The sequence below is a fragment of the Bufo bufo genome, chromosome 1, assembly GCF_905171765.1.
Source record: "Bufo bufo chromosome 1, aBufBuf1.1, whole genome shotgun sequence".
Classification (NCBI taxonomy): Eukaryota; Metazoa; Chordata; class Amphibia; order Anura; family Bufonidae; genus Bufo; species Bufo bufo.
This window is the reverse complement of record NC_053389.1, coordinates 621,336,654-621,353,545: the sequence shown is the minus strand read 5'-3', so window position 1 is coordinate 621,353,545 and position 16,892 is coordinate 621,336,654. Positions and strand designations below refer to the sequence as shown.

Below are 16,892 nucleotides of genomic sequence, written 5' to 3'. Positions count from 1 at the left end.
TATCCTATGGGCGGACGTGAAGCGGTTAAGTATTGTAACAGCCTTGAAACACCCAGTTACTCCAATTATCAAAGATTTTTGGGGTAGTCTCTCACATCTCCTTAGATACAGCAACTGTGTCTGTGTCTCTGTGTCAGCCAACTTAATTATTTAATTACTTTGTACCTGAAAATTTAACTACTCTGACATAGCCTAATGTATAGCTATCGGGCTGCAACTATTAGAATTATGGAAATATCAAATCCTCAGGCAATGATTGTTTATTGGTAACTTGACATCATGTTACGTAGATGAACCTTAAAGGGAACCTGTCACCTTGAAAATGCGGTGCAATCTGCAGGCAGCATGTTGCAGAGCAGAAGGAGCTGAGCAGACTGATATATAATTTAATGGGAAAGGATTAGCTAAAGCTTGTATTTTATTCATTGAAATCTCTGCTCTTTTTATGTTTAGGAGTCGTGTGGGCGGTCCTACTTGGTGAATGACCGCTAGCTCTGCATGGCTAAGCGTACAGGAAATGCAATCAATTACTGAGTAGGCCTGCCCACATGATTTAAAGGGCATCTGTCAGCAGATTTGTACTTTTGACACTGGCTGACCTGTTACATGAATTTTTTATATATGCAAATGAGCCTCTAGGAGCAATGGGGGCGTTTGTGTTACACCTAGAGGCTCAGCTCTATCTGTAACTGCCACGACCACTTTAATTGGCAGGGCCAGGCAGTGTAAATGTCATCATGCCCTGTCAAAGTGCAGAACGCACAGCGGTTGCTGAGAGGGCAGAGCCTCTAGCAATAACAGCAACACCCCCATTGCAACACAGATGCCTTCAGCTGCCAAGTGCTCATACAACAGGCCAGTTTCATAGGTACAAATCTGCTGACAGATGCCCTTTAACCTCTTCCCATAAAATATCAATCTGCTCAGCTCCTCCTGCTCTATAACATGCTGCCTGCGGTTTCCACTAGATTTTAATAGTGACAGGTTCACTTTAACTTGGGTATGACACTTCCGGAAGTTTGCTCCCCTACCGATCAACTGATTGCTGTGGTTTTGGCTGCCGGATCCAAATCCATTGGTGATCACATTGCAACACCAAGTCTGCTCTTTGTAACAGATCTCCTCTATGGCTAAAAGAGAAAGTCCCATATGCCTCCTATCTATTATGTCCATATACTCTACTATGATCTACTTACACTGCCGTACATCAGCAAAGGATTTCATCAGAGGAAAGCTGCAAATCCCTTCTGGGTGAAATTCCCTTGTTTTTGGCCAGAAATATGGATCCAGTTATGTGCATTTACTGATAGAAACCAATAGCAATAAAAGCAATGCAAGCTGTCCTATGACATATACCATCAACCCAGAGGGGCAGAATCCACTGCAGCACATTTACTGTCTTCTATTCCTATGTAAAAAATAAAATAAAAATTCTCACCACTAGGTTGTCACAAATCCCACTGGAAATTTTCCCCAAAGTGTTAGCATCTAGGGGAGCAAGGATCATAAGGTCTGCCCAGCGGCGTAGCTCGATGTGCAATACAGGATCAGAGCGGCGATTCCACATCTGTGGACAAAGGATGCAAACAGTAAGCGACACACAGAACCAGGTACTACACTCTCTAAAAGATCAATCAGTGAAAAGCCCAATGTTGTTCCCTGTCTGTGCTCGCATTTGTTCCTGGGAGACAATGATTTTTTTCTCAGTTGATTTTTACAAAAATGCATTGCTTGTTCAGGTGTAGGGGTCTACTACACGGCCCTCCGATTCAGGGGCAGAACAAGCGACAATCGACCAGTGATCATAAAAAAAAAAAGCTTCACATTTGTCCACAAGCAATTTTTGTCGACCAATAACCGTTTGTATTTTCCTGAATTGTTTAGGCCCCATACACTTTACGTTATGTCGGCAGCACATCCTGCTTACACACCAGCGGGCATTTTATATGCCTACATATAAGATCCAATCAGTCAACAGTACAGAGTCTTGAAGGCACATTCACACTGGGAGATAGCGTAACATATTGCAAGTTTCTATTCATAAAAACTGAAGATGTCAAATAACATGTTAAAGGGGTTGGCCAAGTGTTTAATACTGATGACTGATCCTCAGAATAGGTCATCAGTATCAGATCAGTGGGGGTCCAATCCGCTATTTGAAGAGACTGTGGCATTCTGGCGAGAGCTGGAGCCTATTCCTATGTCCTAGGTGCAGCTCAGCTCCATTCCCGGGAATAGGCTGAAGTGCAATACTCCTGTGACTGGTGGGGGGTGCCAGGAGTCAAACCCCCACCCATCAGATACTGATGATCTATCCTGAAGATAGGTCATCAGTAACAAATGCTCTGAAAACCCCCTTTAAAAACTGAATTTAATTGTTTTTAGCCCCAGAGAGCGCATGACCATATTTTTCCTCAGAATAATAATAACGGCCCAATGACACATGCCAATTATCGCTTAGACTTCATTTATTTCCAAGCTTTCGGAAGTTGCCAGTGTAAATAAGCATCAGCAATAAATGAGAAAAATATTTTTCGTTGATTGTGTAATAATTAACATTTTCATCAACATGATTTGTAAATGTAGATGCTGCTCATAGTGACATTGGAATCTGCATCGCTGCTTCATACTGACAGCGAGGACCCTCCTAAAGGAATTTACCATTAGGTTTTTTCGAATCACGGATTGCTCGTCCACTTGTGTAAGGAGGGTTTCGCACACAGCATTTTGGAGAAAAACGCCATAGTCTTCGAGGCCTGTTTGTGTGAATTTATTTTTGCCCAAAAAAGCTGTTGCTAGATGTGAAAGTCTATATTCAAATATAAAACAAAGTACTGTTCATACAAAAAGGAGCACATCTATTAAACATTTTATACCACTTTTCAATTTAAAAAAAAGTCACAAATTATGGCAAGAGTCATATTTGCAACTTTTCACTTGTCTCGACCCTTTTGAAAAGTGGCCTGAAAAGGGAGTAGAGCTTAGCGGAGGGGCGTGGCCTCCCCCCAACCACCACGGTTGATAAAAATCAGAACACTGGCAGAAATTATAGTTCACATCTACGCCCTCTCTTAGGCTACTTTCACACTTGCGTTAGGAGCGGATCCGTCTGGTGTCTGTACAGACGGATCCGCTCCTATAATGCAAACGCTTGCATCCGTTCAGAACGGATCCGTCTGCATAACTGTTTTTTTTCAGATCTGATTTTTCACTTTGTGAAAACTCAGATCCGACAGTATATTCTAACACAGAGGCGTTCCGATGGTGATGGGGACGCTTCAAGTTAGAATATACTAAAAGAACTGTGTACATGACTGCCCCCTGCTGCCTGGCAGGTGCTGCCAGGCAGCAGGGGGCAGACCCCCCCCCCCTCCCTCCCCTGTATTTAACTCATTGGTGGCCAGTGCGGCCCCCCCTCCCTCCCCTGTATTTAATTCATTGGTGGCCAGTGCGGCCGGCCCCCCCTCCCTCCCCTATATTTAACTCATTGGTGGCCAGTGCGGCCGGCCCTCCCTCCCCCCCCTGTTTTTAACTCATTGGTGGCCAGCCCCCCCTCCCTCCCCCCCCTAATTAAAATGACCAACCCCCCATCATTGGTGGCAGCGGAGAGTTCCGCAATTTTAGAAGCATTATACTTACCTGCAATGTCTGTGACCGGCCGGGCGCTCCTCCTACTGGTAAGTGAAAGGTCTGTGCTATAAGCAATGCGCCGCACAGACCTTTCACTTACCAGTAGGAGGAGCGCCCGGCCGGTCACAGACATCGCAGGTAAGTATAATGCTTCTAAAATTGCTAAGTAACCATGGCAGCCAGGAATGCAGTAGCGTCCTGGTTGCCATGGTTACCGATCGGAGTCCTAGCGATTAAACTGGGACTCGGATCGGAACTCTCCGCTGCCACCAATGATGGGGGGGTCGGTCATTTTAATTAGGGGGGCCACCAATGAGTTAAAAACAGGGGGGGGAGGGGGGCCGGCCGCACGGGCCACCAATGAGTTAAATATAGGGGAGGGGGGGCCGGCCGCACTGGCCACCAATGAGTTAAATATAGGGAAGGGGAGGGGGGGTCGGCCGCACTGGCCACCAATGAGTTAAAAACAGGGGGGAAGGGGGGGGCCGGCCGCACTGGCCACAAATCAGTTAAATATAGGGGAGGGAGGGGGGCTGCACTGGCCACCAATGAGTTAAATACAGGGGAGGGGGGGAGGGTCTGCCCCCTGCTGCCTGGCAGCACCTGCCAGGCAGCAGGGGGCAGTCATGTACACAGTTCTTTTAGTATATTCTAACTTGAAGCGTTCCCATCACCATGGGAACGCCTCTGTGTTAGAATATACTGTCGGATCTGAGTTTCACAATCTAACTCAAATCCGATGGTATATTCTAACATAGAGGCGTTTCAAGTTAAAATATACCATCGGATTGGAGAAAACTCAGATCCGATGGTATGATAATAGGGACTCCTGACTTTACATTGAAAGTCAATGGGGGACGGATCCGTTTGCAATTGCACCATATTGTGTCAACGTCAAACGGATTCGTCCCCATTGACTTGCATTGTAAATCTGGACGGATCCGTTTGGCTCCGCACGGCCAGGCGGACACGAAAACGCTGCAAGCTGCTCTCGGGTGTCCGCCTGCTGAGCGGAACGGAGGCCAAACGGTGCCAAACTGATGCATTCTGAGCGGATCCGCATCCACTCAGAATGCATTGGGGCTGTACGGATCCGTTCGGGGGCGCTTGTGAGAGCCTTCAAACGGAACTCACAAGCGGAACCCCGAACGCAAGTGTGAAAGTAGCCTTAGCTGTCCCAGAGTGTTTTGTTTTATGGCATTTTTTGGGTCAGTGGGGGTGGGCCCAAGCTCAAACAAAATAATGAACCCCTAATAAAACATGGCTCTTAAAGGGGTTGTCCGAGTTATGAAAAAAAATATATAGCACTGTAAGGCCTCATGCACACGACCGTTGTTTTCCTCCGCATCCGAGCCGCAGTTTTTGCGGCTTGGATGCGGACCCATTTACTTCAATGGGGCCGCAAAAGATGCGGACAGCACTCTGTGTGCTGTCCACATCCGTTGCTCCGTTCCGTGGTCTGCAAAAAGAAAATATAACCTGTCCTATTCTTGTCCATATATCAATGGCTATCCGTGCCGTTCCGCAAATTGCGGAACGCACACGGGCGCCATCCGTGTTTTGCGGATCCGCAATTTGCGGACTGCAACACACACAACGGTCGTGTGCATGAGGCCTAAATCTGATAGTCAGCAATATATAACTAAGCTGAGCAAGTTTTAGTCAAAAAAAAAATGTATTTCCTCATTTCCCTGGTTGTCTTCTGGTCCTTCGTTTATCTGCAACAACAACAATCTCTGAGGTTTTCCTCATGAATATTTGTGCCCCCCACCCCCCTGCTCTGCAAGGTGAGTGTATAATAGTGCAGCCCTGAGTGATATGTCTGACTGCTGGATACTCAGCAACTTGTTGTATGGGTAGGACTACAAGTCCCAGCTGTACAATGACAATGCTGATACACACAGGTTCTTCCCCCTACCTGTTCTTGTGCAATGCTCTACATAACTCCTCAAGTCTGTCATCTCTGTGTCTGCAGGATGAGGATCCTGTGTCTCTTCACTGCCTGCAGCTTATAACCAAAGATTCCAGCCCTCTCTGCTGCTGAAGGGGTTAATCTTTCCTGAAGTATCCAGTGGGAGGGAGACACAGGGCAGACAGCAGCAGCTCAGCCATTGCAGGGGGGCGTGGCCAGCACAATGACATCTAGTGTACAGACACATATCTGCTCTCTCAGGCTCTCAGTGAAATCTGAGAAAGGAGCCACTACAGATGAAGTAAGTGCATGGTAAAGCCCTTACATCTGCCTGGTTAGAAACATACAAAGAACAAAAAAAATATATAACTCAGACAACCCCTTTAATGTCTACAGAAGCTAGAGCTAACCCTGGGATCAGTAACCAGATCACAGGTGAACACAACATATGTGTAGCTTGCGCAGGTGCAAAGGGGCCCATGAAGGAAAAGGAGCCCACCACCACATTATCAGGAAAATACAAATGCTTCCTAATGTCTACTTTATTTCATGTAAATGACCATTGTCAAAACTGTTACTGATGACCAACTTACTCTCCACAAACTTGTCATTACATAAAAGGGGCCCACGCACTTTTCTTGCACAATGGCCCTTTTCAGTCCATGTCTGCCTATCTAGATCTTCTATCAAACCGTTTGAGAAGTCCTGCATGTCCATCAATAATGGAAATTACTAATAGGTCAACAATTTCTGTATAGACAGAGGGTGGGACCTCATCATTTCCTCTGGTGGGCCCAAGAAACTTTAGTCCTTCCTTGCATAAAAAATAGGCCCTCATATATAGGGCCGGAGATGTAATGCCCCCACAATTTCCTTCTCCACTGTCTAGAGCAGGGGTAGGCAACCTCCGGCACTCCAGCTGTTGTGAAACTACAACTCCCAGCATGCATACTTGCTCTGCTCTTCTCAGAACTCCCATAGAAATTAATGGAGCAGGCTGGGAATTGCAGTTTCACAACAGCTGGAGTACGTAGACCCCAGGTCTAGAGGGAAAGATAGCTACATAATTCTATGGATTAATGAAAGGAGTCTGGGCCACTATATTTACTTCACTATGAGATTATTAAAGTGAGGACAACTTGACTAAATTCTCTATTCTTTTCCCTCCATTTTGTATCGCTCTGGCAGAGGGCAGCAGTTCTGATGGTCAAGTCACAAAAAAATAGAAGCTTGCGCATTCCAAGAAGTCCTAATGTGTTAAGTGCCATATCTTCTATAGATCCTTTTTGTAAGACTGATAATTGGATTGTTAACTCAGTATTCTGATGTTTTCTAGGAGATTTTATTGGACATTTTTGAATACTCTGAGCAACTATAAAGGTTTTGTATGCGTCTCTAAATCATAGTAAGTTTGAATCGCACAATGTCTGTTCCCCAAGTCTTGCTCTCCAGCGCGCTGCATCTAATTGGGAACGTTCTGGCAGACTGAGAGGCCTGAGCCTCAACCTAAATTATTTCCTAACGGCATCAGGGTGTTTTCCCTGACAAGATCACTACGTCAGCATGGAGGGGAGCAGAAGCTACTGAGTATATTAGTCCACCACTAAATGCAAGAAAATGTAGACAGAAAGATAAACAGCAGGGGGCGCTACCAGGCAGGACAATGTAATGTACTTATAGGGATTCTGTCACCACATTTTACCCCCTACAGTAAAACATAGCTACTTGTAGGTCTCCCTGAGCTGTATTAAATGATGCCCTTATTAACTAATAGTCTTGATTTATTTCTTTATAAAATTGATTTTAGTGATATGCTAATGACTTACATAAAGTGCCCAAGGGGATGTCCTTTCCTAACTTGGTGCCCAGCCGGCGCATGCGCACTTCGCTCGATGATGCCATAACCTGTAGTCCGCACGGGCGCAGACACAATGTCGTGCGCACGCGCGGGATTTCAAACAGACTCAGGGATTACGTCAGTGCGCCGACTCTTGAATATATTATATTAGAGGTGGCGCTGGACTCAGGAAGGCGGCGCTGGGCACCGGACCGAGGGGTGCGGCTGGGCACCAAGTTAGGAAAGGACATCCCCTTGGGCACCTTATGCAAGCCATTAGCATATCACTAAAATAAATCGATTTTATAAAGAAATAAATCAAGACTATTAGTTAATAAGGGCATCATTTAATACAGCTCAGGGAGACCTACAAGTAGCTATGTTTTACTGGAGGGGGTAAAATGTGGTAACAGAATCCCTTTAAAAACTGAACAATAATTTTATTGCATGTGTATTACACTAACTTCGTTTCAATAATGCTATTCACTGCACGGTAACACTTTATATGAATTAGTTTGTTTCCACAAACTTCACCTGCTGACTCCAAGTGTGTAATCCCACCTTACCTTCCATTCATCATCATCACTATATATTGGTACAGGTATCTCCTGTATGTTGTAGAAATGTTTTGCTCTCTCAGTGGTCACAACCTGCACCTCAACCTGCAGGGAGAAAGGGATAGTTTTAAGTTTAATTAAAGTTAAATTAAAGTGGTGTCCCACAAATACATATTCATTGACTCACTCATTAGCTCACACAGTTTTTCAGTTGCAATAATTTTAAAAAAATTGCTCCTGTGTAGATATTGCTGTTACATACTTATGGTGCCCTCCTGCTGTCCTCTTGATTCCCACTTATGTGTCAGGACTGGTGGTCACACATGCTCAGTAGCTTGGTGTTACCAGCACTGGACACATTAGGTGGACATTCTATGAGCAAGTCTGAAGAACACAAGAGGGAGCCATAACAAGCATTTAAAGGGAACCTGTCACCTGGATTTTGTGTATAGAGCTGAGGACGTGGGCTGCTAGATCGCCGCTAGCACATCTGCAATACCCAGTCCCCATAGCTCTGTGTGCTTTTATTGTGTCAAAAAAAAATGATTTTATATATATATATATATATATATATATATATATATATATATATATATATATATGTAAATGAGGCTACTAACGTTTCCGGAGCCCAGCCACGCCCACTGTGAAGGAGCCCAGCACCACCCCACATCCTCCCAATCTCCTCCTTGCTCCCCGATGTCACACAGCTAGAGCGCCACTAATCTCGCGATGCGCGAGTTAGCGCATGTGCAGTGTCAGCATAGTGTTTCTTCCCTGTGCTGGCATCAGCCTCAGGGAACGAACTGCACATGCACTAGCTCGCGCATCGCGAGATTACGGCGCTCTAGCATTGTGACGTCGGGGAGCAAGGAAAATATTCAGGGGATGCGGGGCGGTGGTGGGCTCCTTCACAGTGTGCGTGGCTGGGCTCAGAGTCAGAGAACGCAGGACTCATCTCTCAAGCATGGAGGAGACCGGACTCATCTAAGGTTAATTTTCATATCTCTAAAATCGTTTTTTTGACACAATAAAAGCAAACAGATCTTTGGGGACTGGATATTGTGGATGTGCTAGCGGCGATCTAGCAGCCCATCCATGCACTCAGCTGCATTCCCAAAATCCAGGTGACAGGTTCCCTTTAAAAGCAATATCTAGACCCGGAAACATTTCTTTGAAATAAATTAAATTAAAATTGTTGGGACAGATTTTTTTAAAACTGTAACAGAAAAACTGATTGTTGATTGTTGGTCATATAGAAATCAATCCCAACACAGCTTTCATTTTGTATTTTGCTCTTGAAAAAGGAAAGCTGTGCCATGACTTGTTTCTATGGGCAACAAAGACAGTTTTTAAAACTAAAATCTGCCCTTCATGCCCTTTGTGTGATCTAACAGAGGAAATTAATATTTTATTAGGGAACTGCAACGTTACACCCTTCAGAGCCAGGCCAATTATGGTAACATGATTTCGTTTGTTACTTCTTGCCTTTCAGAACCATAACTTTTTTATTTTTCTGATGACACATGTGAGGGCTTGTACTTTTTAAAAGGCACCATTTAAACTCAAGAGCCATTCCACTAAATATATCTTTTTTTATCCTTATTTTTAGTGGAACCTTGAACATGCAATATAGTTACATCGCTTTTGCAACTTTTTTGCTGGCATTTGTAACTTTTGTGTCTCTTTGCCACAGCTTTCTCGGCTGTGTGGCCACAATGCTAGTTTATAAGGTGGCAAAACATGTATTACCATAGCCATGCCTAGGCTGCAGAAAATATAAAAATCACAGTTGTTAATATATTTATGTCCAAGGGCTAAATCGTAGATTCATATTAACCCCTTGAATACCGAAGGTTTTTTCATTTTTATTCCCTGTCTTCAAGGAATTATACCTTTTTTTAATTTTGCGTTCACATATGGGATGGGATATTTTTTATATTTTAATAGTATGGGTGTTTTTGGAAATGGAGATAGGCCCACAGTAAATTGAGAACGTGGTAACGCTGTTTAGTTCCCAAAAAGTGCTGGCATGGCTGTAGTATTCAAGCTTGGTGTTGTGGCACAGTTTTCTTGGCTTGCCGTTTTTGCTGTGGATCAGTTCCATAATGCACCGTGTCTGTGCAGAAGTGTTGTGGTCTAACTTGGGCATCTATGTTTGCAATAAATTTATCAATAACGTGCGACTTTTTGCAAATCTCGCTCAAAATAGGCCACTTGCCCAAATTAGACCTGTCTCAAATCTTGTCTTAAATGATAAATCTGCCGCTATATCCATAAATATAACATCAACACAACCGTCAGTACATATCATATATTTAGTTTGATCTCCAACGTTACTTTCACACTTGCGTTTTTCTTTTCCGGCATAGAGATCCGTCCTAGAGGCTCTATACCGGAAAATAACTGATCAGGCATATCCCCATGCATTCTGAATGGAGAGTAATCCGTTCAGGATGCATCAGGATGTCTTCAGTTCAGTCGTTTTGACTAATCAGGCAAAAGAGAAAACCGCAGCATGCTACGGTTTTATGTCCGGCAAAAAAAAACTGAAGACTTGCCTGAATGTCGGATCCGGCATGCGCAGACTGAAAAAAAAGGTGAAAAAAATAAATGCCGGATCCGTTTTTGCCGGATGACACCGGAAAGACGGATCCGGCATTTCAATGCATTTTTTCGACTGATCAGGATCCTGATCAGTCTTACTAATGCCATCAGTTGGCATACGTTTTGCCTGATCCGGCAGGCAGTTCCGGCGATGGAACTGCTTGCCGGATCTCTCTGCCGCAAGTGTGAAAGTACCCTAAGGCCTAGTTCACACAAACGTGTGTGATCCGTGGCCGTATTGCGGCGAGAAAATTGCGGGCCGCAATACACGGCCACAGTTCCACGTGCATTCCGCATCACGGATGCGGACCCATTCACTTCAATGGGTCCGCAAATCCGGAATTGCGGAACGGCCGCACAGAACGGGACCCCTCAAAAGCACTACGGAGTGCTTCCGTGGGGTTGCGTCCCGTACTTCCGTTCCGCAAAAAGATAGAACATGTCCTATCTTTTTGCGGAACAGGCGGATCGCGGACCCATTAAAGTGAATGGGTCCGCGATCCGATGCGGCTGACCTACGGCCGGCGATCGTGCATTGCGGCCCGCAGCACGGGCCACACACGTTCGTGTGAACTCGGCCAAGATCCATATACTACTGAGCTTTTCAAAGCTGCTGAAAGGCAAATCTGCACAATTATGCAGTCAAGGGAGGAATTATCACTGTGTAGCTGTATGCACTATGGCCGGTACTATGTATATGTTACAGCTGGCACTATGGCTGGTACTATGTATATGTTACAGCTGGTACTATGGCTGGTACTATGTATATGTTACAGCTGGCACTATGTATATGTTACAGCTGGCACTATGGCTGGTACTATGTATATGTTACAGCTGGTACTATGGCTGGTGCTGTTACCAAATCTATTTTGGACTATTAATAAACAGGAGATTCCTTCCAGCAAAATGACCAAGCTCACTGTGCAGACAAAAATTATCCAGACTAACCCCAGCCCCCTCCTCCTAAACTTCCTGGCTTACGTGTCCTAGTATCAGAGAAGGAGGGGGAAAGACATTGCTGCAGCCTGAGAGAGGAATTCATTGATTTTCTATTGTATTGTTCATGGTTTGCAATAGTTATATCTGACAAAACAAGAGCAAATAACAAAGACACATAAGTAGATCATGTTGGATTCTGGGTTTAGTGTCCCTTTAAAAGGTTGTCAAAGGAGTGTCTGACTGATGGCTTTCTCTCATGACCCCTCTATACACCATGCCCATTTGGTTTGGCTGAGCATATTTTTTATTTTTTGTTTGTTTTAACAGGGAGAGTTTTTTTTTTTTTAACACTGAGTTTTTTTTAACAAGCCAGACTCCATTTGCAGTGGCTTATCTCCCAGAGAATCAGCCTGTTGAATTCCAACAGCCTGATACTTATCTCAGGAGGCCCCATATGTTCCACTGGTTTGGCCTACATTTATCTGTATGATGTGAAGCAGGACCAACAGTATGAGTAGAGCAGCAAACGGCTGGAAGTATTACAGCTGTTCTTCTCAGTGTGACATTACATTTCAGGGTACATCCACACAGGATATAAACTGCTGCAGAAATCTACCTCTGCGGATTTTGAAATGGATGTGTTGCATGCAGATTCGTTGCGGATTTTGCTTCAGATATGCCGCAGATTGCCATCTATGCATTGCAAAGGGTGAAATCAGTGGTGGAAATCCACAGCGCTAATGGACATGCTGAAAAATGTTTAAAAAAAAAAATTCTCTAGTGCGTGAATGAGATTTATTGAAATCTCCAACTTTTCTGCATTCATTAAATGCTAAGGATTTTCTGTCCACAATTCTGCGGCAGTAAATCAACAATGTATACCCTAAAGGCTCTATTACACAGGCCGATACAGCAGGAAAATTATTGGGAACGATCCATTCATTCTCGATAAATGCTCGCTCACCAGAAGACGTGAGAGTTGCAATTTAATGCGCCAATCGCCTCCGTTGTATGGGGGCAAGGGACGGCTACAGCGAATAATAGTTTCTGGACAGCAGTCAGAGAAATGATGATTTAGGTGTCTGCACCAGCGATGCATTTGCTTGTTCATCAGCGGCATCTCTACACAGGGCACTAATTCCTAGGAATGGAGGAACTCTCTTTCCCGATCACTGCCCCGAATGCCAGCCTGTGTAAGAGGTCTTTACTAGTCATGTCAAATCTCTGAGAGACAGCAGTGTTTAGGTGAACAAAGACTCAGTACAAGAATGAAGGTGTCACATGGATTTATGGATTGTACATCACTTTAAGGAATGTGCCCATCAGACCTGGTGGGGGCCGCACAACCATGAACCAGATCACAATCAGAGGACAATACATCTTCACACTTCTTATCTAGGATTTGGAGTGTACTTTCTCTCCTTGGGGAGAGAGCGTGAGGAGACTTCTAGGCCATACATGCTCCTTCTGTGTATAAATCTGTGATTTCAGATACTGCCTTATACCATGCATGATGAAGAGACTTCAGCAGACATCAATGCTTGCTCTCAGCTCGCCAAGCACAGCGGGGTACATTGTATATTCACTTCAACGGGGCTGAGCTGTGCCCAGGCCATGTGACCAGTGAACATGACATCACTGCCCAAGGCTAGGTTGTGAAAAAAAACGCGGCTCTACAGCAGGCACTGGGGCCTTCTCAAACAGCTGATCGGCGTGGCCCCGGGTGTCGGACCCTCACTTATCAGATACTAATGACCAATCCAGAGGATGGGTCATCAATACGAAAAAGTCTTGGAAAACCCTTTTTTTTAACCACTTCAGCCCCCACTGCTTAACCACCTCAGCCCCCAGTGCTTAAACACCCTGAAAGACCAGGCCACTTTTTACACTTCTGACCTACACTACTTTCACCGTTTATTGCTCGGTCATGCAACTTACCACCCAAATGAATTTTACCTCCTTTTCTTCTCACTAATAGAGCTTTCATTTGGTGGTATTTCATTGCTGCTGACATTTTTACTTTTTTTGTTATTAATCGAAATTTAACGATTTTTTTTGCAAAAAAATGACATTTTTCACTTTCAGTTGTAAAATTTTGCAAAAAAAACGAGATCCATATAGAAATTTTGCTCTAAATTTATAGTTCTACATGTCTTTGATAAAAAAAAAATGTTTGGGTAAAAAAAAAATGGTTTGGGTAAAAGTTATAGCGTTTACAAACTATGGTACAAAAATGTGAATTTCCGCTTTTTGAAGCCGCTCTGACTTTCTGAGCACCTGTCATGTTTCCTGAGGTTCTACAATGCCCAGACAGTACAAACACCCCACAAATGACCCCATTTCTGAAAGTACACACCCTAAGGTATTCGCTGATGGGCATAGTGAGTTCATAGAACTTTTTATTTTTTGTCACAAGTTAGCGGAAAATGATGATTTTTTTTTTTTTTTTTTTTTTTCTTACAAAGTCTCATATTCCACTAACTTGTGACAAAAAATAAAAAGTTCTATGAACTCACTATGCCCATCAGCGAATACCTTGGGGTCTCTTCTTTCCAAAATGGGGTCACTTGTGGGGTAGTTATACTGCCCTGGCATTCTAGGGGCCCAAATGTGTGGTAAGGAGTTTGAAATCAAATTCAGTAAAAAATGACCTGTGAAATCCGAAAGGTGCTCTTTGGAATATGGGCCCCTTTGCCCACCTAGGCTGCAAAAAAGTGTCACACATCTGGTATCTCCGTACTCAGGAGAAGGTGGGGAATGTGTTTTGGGGTGTCATTTTATATATACCCATGCTGGGTGAGAGAAATATCTTGGCAAAAGACAACTTTTCCCATTTTTTTATACAAAGTTGTCATTTGACCAAGATATTTATCTCACCCAGTATGGGTATATGTAAAAAGACACCCCAAAACACATTCCTCAACTTCTCCTGAGTACGGGGATACCAGATGTGTGACGCTTTTTTGCAGCCTAGGTGGGCAAAGGGGCCCATATTCCAAAGAGCACCTTTCGGATTTCACTCCTCATTTTTTCCTGAATTTGATTTCAAACTCCTTACCACACATTTGGGCCCCTAGAATACCAGGGCAGTATAACTACCCCACAAGTGACCCCATTTTGGAAAGAAGACACCCCAAGGTATTCCGTGAGGGGCATGGCGAGTTCCTAGAATTTTTTATTTTTTGTCACAAGTTAGTGGAAAATGATGATTTTTTTTTTTTTTTTTTTCATACAAAGTCTCATATTCCACAAACTTGTGACAAAAAATAAAAACTTCCATGAACTCACTATGCCCATCAGCGAATACCTTGGGGTCTCTTCTTTCCAAAATGGGGTCACTTGTGGGGTAGTTATACTGCCCTGGCATTCTAGGGGCCCAAATGTGTGGTAAGTAGGTAAATGACCTGTGAAATCCGAAAGGTGCTCTTTGGAATGTGGGCCCCTTTGCCCCCCTAGGCTGCAAAAAAGTGTCACACATCTGGTATCTCCGTACTCAGGAGAAGTTGAGGAATGTGTTTTGGGGTGTCTTTTTACATATACCCATGCTGGGTGAGATAAATATCTTGGTCAAATGCCAACTTTGTATAAAAAAATGGGAAAAGTTGTCTTTTGCCAAGATATTTCTCTCACCCAGCATGGGTATATGTAAAATGACACCCCAAAACACATTCCCCAACTTCTCCCGATTACGGAGATACCAGATGTGTGACACTTTTTTGCAGCCTAGGTGGGCAAAGGGGCCCATATTCAAAAGAGCACCTTTCGGATTTCAAAGGTCATTTTTTACAGAATTTGATTTCAAACTCCTTACCACACATTTGGGCCCCTAGAATGCCAGGGCAGTATAACTACCCCACAAGTGACCCCATTTTGGAAAGAAGAGACCCCAAGGTATTCGCTGATGGGCATAGTGAGTTCATGGAACTTTTTATTTTTTGTCACAAGTTAGTGGAATATGAGACTTTGTATGAAAAAAAAAAAAAAAAAAAAAAAAAGCATTTTCCACTAACTTGTGACAAAAAATAAAAAATTCTAGGAACTCGCCATGCCCCTCACGGAATACCTTGGGGTGTCTTCTTTCCAAAATGGGGTCACTTGTGGGGTAGTTATACTGCCCTGGCATTTTCCAGGGGCCCTAATGTGTGGTAAGTAGGTAAATGACCTGTGAAATCCTAAAGGTGCTCTTTGGAATATGGGCCCCTTTGCCCACCTAGGCTGCAAAAAAGTGTCACACATGTGGTATCGCCGTATTCAGGAGAAGTTGGGGAATGTGTTTTGGGGTGTCATTTTACATATACCCATGCTGGGTGAGAGAAATATCTTGGCAAAAGACAACTTTTCCCATTTTTTTATACAAAGTTGGCATTTGACCAAGATATTTCTCTCACCCAGCATGGGTATATGTAAAATGACACCCCAAAACACATTCCCCAACGTCTCCTGAATACGGAGATACCACATGTGTGACACTTTTTTGCAGCCTAGGTGGGCAAAGGTGCCCAAATTCCTTTTAGGAGGGCATTTTTAGACATTTGGATACCAGACTTCTTCTCACGCTTTGGGGCCCCTAGAATGCCAGGGCAGTATAAATACCCCACATGTGACCCCATTTTGGAAAGAAGACACCCCAAGGTATTCAATGAGGGGCATGGCGAGTTCATAGAATTTTTTTTTTTTTGGCACAAGTTAGCGGAAATTGATATTTTTTATTTTTTTCTCACAAAGTCTCCCGTTCCGCTAACTTGGGACAAAAATTTCAATCTTTCATGGACTCAATATGCCCCTCACGGAATACCTGGGGGTGTCTTCTTTCCGAAATGGGGTCACATGTGGGGTATTTATACTGCCCTGGCATTCTAGGGGCCCTAAAGCGTGAGAAGAAGTCTGGAATATAAATGTCTAAAAAATTTTACGCATTTGGATTCCGTGAGGGGTATGGTGAGTTCATGTGAGATTTTATTTTTTGACACAAGTTAGTGGAATATGAGACTTTGTAAGAAAAAAAAAAAAAAAATTCCGCTAACTTGGGCCAAAAAAATATCTGAATGGAGCCTTACAGAGGGGTGATCAATGACAGGGGGGTTGATCAATGACAGGGGGGTTGATCAATGACAGGGGGGTGATCAATGACAGGGGGGTGATCAATGACAGGGGGGTGATCAATGACAGGGGGGTGATCAGGGAGTCTATATGGGGTGATAACCACAGTCATTGATCACGCCCGTGTAAGGCTTCATTCAGACGTCCGGATGCGTTTTGCGGATCCGATCCATCTATCAGTGCATCCGTAAAAATCATGCGGACATCTGAATGGAGCTTTACAGGGGGGTAATCAATGACAGGGGGGTAATCAATGACAGGGGGGTGATCAGGGAGTCTATATGGGGTGATCACCACAGTCATTGATCAC

General features: G+C 44.0%; 1 protein-coding gene across 7 annotated transcripts in view; it reads right to left on the bottom strand.

The window, feature by feature from the left end:
• The window catches only part of PPCDC (phosphopantothenoylcysteine decarboxylase), a 145,132-nt gene that overhangs the window by 117,061 nt on the left and 11,179 nt on the right, over positions 1-16,892 (bottom strand). For 6 of the 7 annotated variants that reach the window (XM_040413788.1, XM_040413792.1, XM_040413790.1 and 3 more), the window contains exons 3-4: positions 7,946-8,041; positions 1,439-1,567 (exon numbers count right to left, since the gene is read on the bottom strand). In XM_040413788.1, the coding sequence (XP_040269722.1) occupies positions 1,439-1,567; positions 7,946-8,041 (225 nt within the window). The remainder of the gene's footprint in view (positions 1-1,438; positions 1,568-7,945; positions 8,042-16,892) is intronic. The other variant, XM_040413793.1, reaches the window with a different exon arrangement.